Source organism: Leptonotus elevatus, chromosome 1, assembly GCF_054856555.1.
Source record: "Leptonotus elevatus isolate MCC_2025b chromosome 1, RoL_Lele_1.0, whole genome shotgun sequence".
Lineage (NCBI taxonomy): Eukaryota > Metazoa > Chordata > Actinopteri > Syngnathiformes > Syngnathidae > Leptonotus > Leptonotus elevatus.
The window spans coordinates 13,730,411-13,740,378 of NC_141239.1; the positions used below are offsets into that span (position 1 = coordinate 13,730,411).

The 9,968-nt window shown below is 37.8% G+C and overlaps 1 protein-coding gene across 2 annotated transcripts in view; it reads right to left on the reverse strand.

The window, feature by feature from the left end:
* Positions 1-7,241, reverse strand: part of LOC147180961 (rho GTPase-activating protein 29-like) — a 39,678-nt gene extending 32,437 nt beyond the window's left edge. For both annotated transcript variants that reach the window (XM_086087961.1, XM_086087952.1), the window contains exons 1-2: positions 7,089-7,241; positions 5,405-5,769 (exon numbers count right to left, since the gene is read on the reverse strand). In XM_086087961.1, coding sequence (XP_085944087.1) covers positions 5,405-5,699 — 295 coding nt within the window. In that variant the 5' untranslated portion in view covers positions 5,700-5,769; positions 7,089-7,241. The remainder of the gene's footprint in view (positions 1-5,404; positions 5,770-7,088) is intronic.
* Between the last annotated feature and the right edge of the window lie 2,727 nt (positions 7,242-9,968).

Below are 9,968 nucleotides of genomic sequence, written 5' to 3' on the forward strand. Positions count from 1 at the left end.
GTGGCTCACAGCTACCCTAGCGCTGCTCTATTGAAGGCACTGCACGGCCACAAGTGAACATTTGTTCTAAAGGAATGCCGAGTATGCGAGAGAGTGGGGGGTTGGGGGTGGGTCGGCTCAAGCCAGTACGTCGACGACGGCTTCTTTATTCTTTTTATTTTATTTTTTTAAATCACCTCCCACCCGATTAAAAGCATTAGCTAAGGCAGGACGGGACATATGGACAGAATGACAGGCAGATGCTAAGAATGTCAACAAGGAGACAAAGTTATGTGACACCCCTAGCACATAATGCGACAAGTGCATTTATGCAATGTTGAAATAAAAAGTTGCTTGAAAGAACATTTACTATAACTAGCTAGAACCAAAACTAAATTCTAAACCAGAACCAGAACTGCCATGGGAACTAAGAGCAGAGCCAGAACAGCTAGATGAACCACAAGAACTAGAAGCAGAGGTAGATTGTAAACCAAATTAAAACCAGAGAGTACATCTGTAACCAAAACTAAAGTCAAAACCAGAACCACAATGACTACGGTTACATGCAGGCAATCACCCTTTTAAAACCCGAACATTGGCAATATTTGGGTTTTGTAAAGCCATGTAAACACGCGCAAAAACCTGAATATGCTCTTATTCGGGTTTTTAAAAACCCGAATAAGAGTCCCGGGTTACTCCTTTCATAACCGGAATTCTTGCTCATATAAACAAATTTGGAATATCTCGATCGATCAAGGCTATGTTTTTCGCTGTGCGCATGCTCGCTATTTTCGTCTTTGTCTTCTTTTCTTCTTCTTCTTGGCTTATTTGATTCGCAAGGCATCTTGGTCTATGTAGTCCCGACTTGTATGCGAAACTCCGTCCTACTTGCTAAAAGAGCCTCCCTAGAATACATTGATTTCTCCACTGCGTTTTCACATGGCTTTGTGTCTCTATGGCGAAAACGCCACAGTTTGTGCCTATATATACATACAGTAAATACAAGTATATAAGTCCGTGCTTCTTTCGTGTAACCCACCAGAAATACTCAAGCCGTTGTCAACAAACATTATGCTTGCAGCAAAGAACCACATTTCTGGAAAGAGAAGGAAACCGACTATATTTAGCGCGGTGAGTGACATAAATATAATATCTTTTTTTGAACTTATAGTAAGTTAAAAGCGGAAATTACGTTACTTACGTAATTACGTTATCCGCGCGACGCGGTCTAAATGGATTATTCCAATCGAGCACAAATGAGCATGTAAACGGGAGTAGCTCTTTCCGCCACGCATTTAAACGTGTTACCTTGGTTGTTTCAGAAACCGGAATTCTGACCTTAACCCGAATATTGACTGCATGTAAAGGTAGTCACTGAGTACCAGAATTAGGGCTGGACAATTATGGGAAAAATAATAATCATGTTTATTTTGATTGAGAATGAGATTGAAATCACAATTAATAAAATGATTATTCATAGGTGCTAATTTCTTGCTATGTGCATTGTATAGTCCAGAACCACACCAGAACATGACTAAAATAATAACTGCAATTAGTAGCAGAACCAGAAAAACACTCAAATAATTTATTTTTTTTAAAAAGGAACGATACGCATAACTACAACTAGTATCTGGATTAGACCTAGTACTCAGAAACAGCACCAGAAGCAGAACGAGAACACAAACGCTGCAACTGCAACTTGGACAAAAACTAGAACTAGATTAAGAACCGAAACCACAACCACAAGAACTAGTAGCACAATTGGAACTACAATACAACAAAGTTCAAAACCAAAACTAGATGCAGAAAAGCAGCTATTATCTGCACCACTAGACCCTTAGTAGCATGGATGGATGGATGGAATAACGATCAAAAGCATCACTACCAGAACTACAACCAAAACTGCAAATACAACTGGTGGAAGCACTAAGACTAGCTCCAGAACCCAAACCAGAAGTACCTTGATAACTACTAACAGAATCATAATTATACCATTGGAAAAAAAAACTACAACTAGTAACCAGTACAAGACTAAAACTAAAATCAAAACCAGACGAGAAGCTAGGGCGGCCCAACCCAAATGGATTTTTCTTTTAATTATAGTGATATTTGGCAGAAAAAAATGCTGATAACTAATTAGTTGGCTGGTTATTTAAAAAAAACAACAACACACAATTAATACAATAACTTGTGTTTTTTTTTTTGTCCTTTATAGCTTACAAAAAACATATGAATTACAGGCCAAAGTTAGAACATTTGCTTGTTTTCCAATACTTTCCTTCAGTGCATACTACTCAAGAGAAGAATTTTCAGGTGCAAAAACGTGCAGAAAAGCATGACCTGGCAATTAGTTTTAGGCCATAAATGTATGCGGGACATAAGCAACATAATGAGTGAGATCTGGCAAAACACGATTTATTCATGATGCCCTTTCACACTATATCACGTTTATGATATTTATTTATTTTTTGCCATGAAGTGATGACTTCAAAATAAAAATGTGACGCCTTTCTTACGTGAAAGAAAATATGTCATCTTTGACGGAGTTGCATTTCAAATACAGGATGTACAAGAGTGTTCAACTAAAACGGGAGACCATTTTTAACACTAATAATGCACACTAAGCGTGAATATATATACATATCACTGTCCTGTGAAAAACACTTAGGTCCATTTTTTAAAAAACATTTTGGGGATGTGTGCATTCAGTTTCATCCCTTAAAAAAAAAGAGACAAAAAAATAGACATAATTGTTTTTCACAGGACAGCGATAATGAATACATTTTGGTAGTAACTAGCAACACACACACTAAAAACTAGACTAGACCCCAGACCAGAAGCAGAAGTACAACCACAACCACAGTATGACCAAAATAAATAAAACTAAGACCCAGAAGCAGAACCTACTTATACAATTACAGTTGTGTTTAACGTCCAAGTCATAGATTAATAGTGGAAGCTATTAAGCGGCGGCTGGCATAAAGCTATCAACAGGGGCAGACAGAGTCTTTTCTGGGAACGGGGTCAGGGTTCGCCCATTGGGTCACAAGAGCCTCACCTTCTTCAGACCTGATGGTGGGGCGGTGGTTGGGGGTTGCACACCAATAGCTTTCCCCCGGGCTGTGGGCTACTAAGCTAAAAGCCTCAAATACACCTCAGCTAAGGTGTTAAATTCCTGGGTTAACTGGTTCCTGCTGTTCTGGCTCACGCTGCCGTTGGTGTAGCAACGACATGTCGGACAGTAATGGAGGGAACACAAAGTGTCATCTTGTTTGTTTACGTTCAGCTTACACGTGGTGGTAATTTCCAAGCTTAGCAGTTTGGCACAATTATCAAATATTATTCATTTATGGGCTGCATCTGCCTGTCAATTCGAGCACACTCCCTAAGGTTTTGAATATTAGCATGCTGCCTAGTATTTTTATATTTTTCATCTAACATTTTTTCTTTTATCATATATATTTGTGTACTTTTTATCTAAAGTTTTTTTTTTATGTCAAATAGTTGTGTATTCTTTCTTATGTGTAATATTTGTGTATATTTTTCCTTTAGGATTTGAAATGTTTTTGTAATATTTTTGCCAAATATTTGTCTTTTTTTAAATCAATTATTTACAAATTTCTATACTACTACTACTACTAATAATAATAATAATAATTTATGTCCCTTTACTCAAAAACATGACATTTCAAATTGATAGTGCAAGCAATTAACAAACAAATGATGATTCAGTTGCTGGTTTGGTCCGTAACATGTCAGAAAATGACAACAAATTTTGCTCATTGTTTTCCAAAGTAAATGAAAGGTAATCAGTCCATTTTCATGGAGGACTACAAAAATTGGATCATAAGAAACTTAAATTTTGAGAATTTATACAATTTTAAATTAGAAAACGCATCTAAATGATTCAAATGGTTTTGTTGTATTTTTTTTTTAACCAATTTAGTAATTTCTAGAATTTTTGTGTTACATTTTTAATATTTGCATATATTTATTTTATTTATTATGTTTTCTAATGTTTCTGTGTTTTATGTTTAATATTTATGTCGAATATTTGTGTCTATCTTTCCGTAATTCTTTGTGGGTTTTTTTGTGTGTTTTTACATTTTAGGATTTGTTTCAGGATTTTTAAAACACTTTTGTCAAATTTGTGTTCAACATTTGTATTTATTCAGCATTTTAATATTTTTCCCAGGATATGTTTAACGTGTAGGAATTATTTTTTGTATTATTTGTTTTTCCGCATTTTTCTCTCTCTTTTTTGTATTTTTTTTCCACTTCAGCCACTCACTGTCTTTAGCCAAGCCCTTGACGTATATCTTCTTCAATATCACCATGATTATTTTGCCCGCTGAAATCGTCACTGTCTTATTTTTGCATCTGATAAACGACTGGTGGCAAATAACCAGCACGAAGGCTTTAGTTGTACAGTACAGTACAGTACAGAGCTCCCCACGAACGAGTACACGCCCTGTGAAAAGTAAAGCTTTTTATCCACCCTCAACAGACTGAGGGATTAAACCTTGTGACAGCGAACGATACATAATGCCATTATTATTATTATTGTTATTATTGATGCATTAAGCTGCTTACAACGTCATGAGAGGACACTCACGAACCTTTTGCGACCTTCATTTAACACAAGCACGCACAGGCACACGCAATGACTTACTCACGGAGACCGTCCTCCTCCAAGCACAGGAATGGTTAAACAAATCACTCCCGCTGCCAGGAGCGCTGTTGGACCTCAGTGTGTGTGTGTGTGGGTGTGGGTGTGTGCGTGTGTGGGTGTATGTGAGCGTGCGTGTGTGCGCGTAGCAGTGCAGTAGGGGTCAAACTACAGCTAAGTCATTGGAGCATAACAAAGCAAATGAAGCAAAACTTGGCCCAGCTGGGACAAAATATTGATCATAACGGATCGTTTTTCGCTTGCAATATCGTAGCGATAGACCAGTGCCAAAAATCAGCAGTAATATCAGTATCACGATGTATTGTTTTTTTGATTACGCAATATTAATAGTTGATCAATTTTACAAAGGGACAGAGCAATTTACAGTATAGGTAATGTGACGTGTCATTTTCTTTTCTATCAATATTAAAGCATCAAATATGATTACATATATTTAGTGTATACTGTATATATTTCAATCAGGGTGGGACAATATATATATGGATATCCAGTATTAATATCTAAGTGTGAAACATTCGTTAGTTTAAACTAGTGCAGAGAAAAAAATGATGACGTAACATTTGCGCTTATCAAACAACATCGATACAGAAGCCTCACGGATCGATCCAGCTTTTTATAGGTCAGGTGAGCACGACATGAGCAACCAGACTGCAATCCATCTATTGTTGACGTTTAGTTGTGTCCAAATGTTTGTAAAAACACTATTATGGCCCTTGCGAATGGCCCTTGTCTCACCTGGACTCTGGAAGGCTTCCTTGAGGTGCAGCAGCACGTTGGCGAACCACCTGACGTCGTTCACCAGCATCATGACGTACTCCGGGTCCACTCCGGGCGGGCATGACGCCGTCACTGACGTACCCAACGGCTCTGCGCTGCTCAGCGGGTTGTGGGAGCGCCGCCTGTGCCCGCCATCCCAGGTCTTGGTGGAGCCGGCCGACAGCGAGCCCGTCAGGGGATTGGAGTGATGTCGAGATGCCACGGGGGCGTGACCTCGCTTCACGCCGCTGCCTTCGCTGCTCTTACGGAGCATCCTGGCAGCGGGCTGGCGGGGGCGGGGAACTAGTTTTCGATGCAGCCACCAAGAACGTCAATGGCTCCCCCTAGAAACAAGCAGGATCAAGATGATGATGATGATGATGGTATCCTAACTAGTGCACGAATTTAGTCACATAAGTTGATACAGTAAGAAGATAAATATTGATATTTGATGTATCATGTTGCATTATTATGATACAATATTCATACCAAGTGTCAAATATTGGTCAGTTTTAACTCGGGGTGTCCCGATTCAATTTTTTCACATCCATTACGATGCTGATATTGCAGACTAGAGTACTGTCCGATACGGTATTCGCTCCAATAGGATATCAACATGAAAAAAAAAAAGAAAAGAAAAAAAAAAAGGATATCAACATGAATGATACATGCATTTATCTTAATTTTTTTTAGTATGAAATGTTAGAAGAGACTTGATCAAGTGAAAATATGACCAATTTATTCTTACCTTTTGGGTTACGCTTGTATATGAGCGTTTGTTTTTTGGCTGATATTTAACTGATAATTTAAACAAAATATAGATGACGTCATGTATCGTTCTCCCAATACACTATTGCTACCAACACATCAATATTCGATCACTTTTTAATGGGGTTGTGACAAAACATTCTGACAAATCGGTTTTCTCTTACAGTATGATATCAATAAATGCAGTACACTTACACTATGTCAAATATCAATAAATTTTAACTAGGGGCGAAGTATATCGTAATAGGCTACATCATTTATTTCTTGTACTTTTGTTTTGTTGTATTTTATGTACAGACGTTACAGCTGTGGTTGTTATAACAATGCTCTACAATTTAAGTTGTGTTAAGCGTTTTTTCCAGCATCAATTTGAATCAAATTTAACCGGATGGTGTAACAAAATAGAATAATAGAATGATATCGTTGTTTGTTAGTATCAATGCTGCAGCGTGAAGTATCGTCATTAATCATCCAAATATCTGTATTTTAGCCATAATATTTAAAAAATTAAAATTAAAAAATAGTCACACTATCATAATCCGAATAAATACAGCAACAAATTAAATTTTCATTCGATATGCATAAGTATAGACAGCAGATAGAAATATTATCGACATTGATACTGAGGATCTTGGTTGCAACCATACGATGGAGATATTTTATGATAAAACGTGAGTTATGACGTATGATAAACCTTTCAGTTTCATTCCAGGGCTGATATACGGTATTGTTATTATAAGTGTTAAAGAGTATGTTTGTAATACTTAGTTCGCGTATGGTGTAATACTAGTGAATAGTGAATGTTGTACTGTACTGTATTCAATCACCCGACATCGCTCATGAAGTATTTCGCTGGCAGAGTCTAAAAAAACCCTCATGCGTTTTCACCACTCACCTGCCCAGCACTCGTAGGACATGGCAGCAAAGATATCCAGACAGTTTCAGACCAAAATGATTCCCTTTCGGGGTGGGGAAATTGGAATAATAACTTTAAAAGAGCACAAAAGTGGTAGACGCGCTTCGACTGTAAATGTACAAGCAACTGGAGCCCAAGCAGAAACAACTCTCAAATCATTCGTCATGAACGAGTCTGCTCGTCACGTGTAGGTCTAACCGAGCGTTGATTGGTAGAAGACCAGCAGAGAGGGCGGGGCCACGGTGACGCTTACTAGACGAGGGGACGTGTGGGGATTTAAAAGCTTAATCATCAAAGAAATACAAAAATGAATGGCTTTGTTGTCGTGTTTAAATTCTAGTTGTTAGCTTGAGGTGAGTGAAACGTCAGCGAACGAGTTTAAGACGCGACAGAAGCGGGTTGATAAGCATTACGAAGTCATACTTGGTTACAGTACTGTTCAGTAGCTGCACTTGTTACCGAGCGACATTTGAACGGCATTTGCCGTATCGTGATAAAATGTAAGTTATTTTAGTACAATCACAGTTATTTTATTTTTTTCCACATACAAATCAGTCATTTAAATGAACTTATAGTTTACTTATGGGTAAATATGGTTAAATCTGAGCTTCAAATCCACATTTGGGTAGTTTGCGTTGCCCATGCTGCCATCTAGTGTGCAAAGATATCAACGCATCTTGGCTTCAGGGCTGATTCAGAAGCTTGTGGTTTTCTTTTGTACAGCCACAATATTAGTACACCACAAGTTCATGACATCATATGCAAGAGTGGTTATTTAAAAAAAAAAACCCTGCCCTTAAGAATCTAAGAATCAAGAACTTGTTTCCTATAACGGTTGACATTGTTTCTCTCATTATCGTTACACAAGCGTTAAATATCAATCTGATCGATGTTTTTTTTTTTTTTTTTTTATCAGATCGGAATTATGTGTGGGATAAAATCTTAACGTGGCATATTGAATCGTCAATTAAGGTTTGAACAAGTCATATACAATTATGGACCAGTTTACACACTATAATGGCGTCCAAAATAAAAATATGGTGATATATAATTTTACAATATTAATACACAAGCATCAAATATTTATCGGGTTTAACTATGGATGGGACAAAAAATATCAATATAGCTATACATCGCTTTTTCCTAACAGTACAGTATTGATACTGATTGATCAGTTTTAATTGGGAGTGCGATCAAATACACTATTGATACCCAAGCATCAAATATTTATCCGTTTTAAAGGGAAGTCAACCCCCAAATTTAATTTAATTTTATGTTGTAGGCCTATGTGTCCCCCACTTGTGTAAATGGGGCATTATGAACAATGTGTTTTTAGAATATGAGTTAAGCAGTAGAATCCACCTGCTATCAATCTCAGGAGGCAGTCATTTTGCCAGTTGCTATCGACTGAAAATGACATCACAGTTGCTCAGGGCGCATGCAATTACAAATCATGGCTCCTGTTTTCTGAAGCCAAGCCGTGATTGGTTATTATCTTTACCCTGAACAACTGTGACGTCATTTAGACAGCTAGTGACAAAATGGTCGCCCCCCCCCCCCCCCCCCACAACATAAATATCAATCAGTTTTGTAGAAACGTAATGAATAGTAACTCTGTAACAAAACTTAAAGGAACACCCGTAAAAGTTTGGAGCCACTAGCAGGTTCAAGTCAAGTGTACCTAGTAGTGTCTTTCCGGTGTGCGTATTTCACAGTAAACACGGTAAAGATGACAAACACACTGGCTTTATCTGCGTTCGTATTTTATTTTTCATATACAAAAAAGATGTCTTCTCATCTACTTTTTTTAATTTTTATATTTCTACGTATTTTCCGAGACATAGGTCATACATCTCCGCACGGGAATCATCACATCAATGGGGGATATCTTGTCATTCACACTCGAACAAGGGCTTTCTTTGCATTCACACACACAATAATAATAATCATAAAAAAACGTATGCATACAATAATTGAGCGATTTTGAACAAGAGTGAGACAAGTCTTTTTGTGTGTGTTAAGAACAGACATGAACATAGAAAAAGCTTATTTTTGTATTAATATGTCCAAGTCAAAGACTAGTTCCAATTTTGACATATAGGGGGCAGCCCATTATTGCACACAGCATGTTTTTCAGGTTGGGTGCCAGTGCATCAGCGTAATGAATGATGGGTTTTTTTCGGCCACTATTGCACTCAACTTTAAGTCATGGCGGCCAAAATTAAGTTGTCCCACTCTTGCTCTCAGTGGCTCAATTGTTCTTGTCCTTTTTACAGATGACGTCAAGTTACAGTGTGTGTGAGGTAAGTGGTGAGAAGAACTGGAGGTGTTTTTGGGAGGCATTGTGTGAAAGCACCTGGGTGGACCGTTAGGGTGGGAGTGGGGGGTCATTGTTGCACACAGCTGAGTGACCATCAATTGATATTTAAATGACTATTGCTGTGTTAAATATATTGCTGGACCCTCAGCTCATACACACACCACTGTGCACATCAATCGTTTTGCGTCATCCCCCCAAAAAAAGTATTACCCCATCCATTTGTTTGTTTGTTTTTAACAGAAATCATATGAAATTCACCATCTTCGCACAGCACTGCATGTCTAAACTATCACGTCTGAACATCACATCGGCAGGTTATGTGTTTATTTAGAGGTAATACTGTTCCCAAAAAAAGGGCTCGCAAAAGCATCCGGAATCATCTTTTTGCTTGCGATCCACACACACAAGCACACACACCCCCACACACGTGCGCTAGCTACACGACACCTGATAGCCACTCTTGGGGGGGAAAAAAAATCTATTATACCATACAGTTAAGACCAAAATTATTATTTTATATATATATATATATATATATA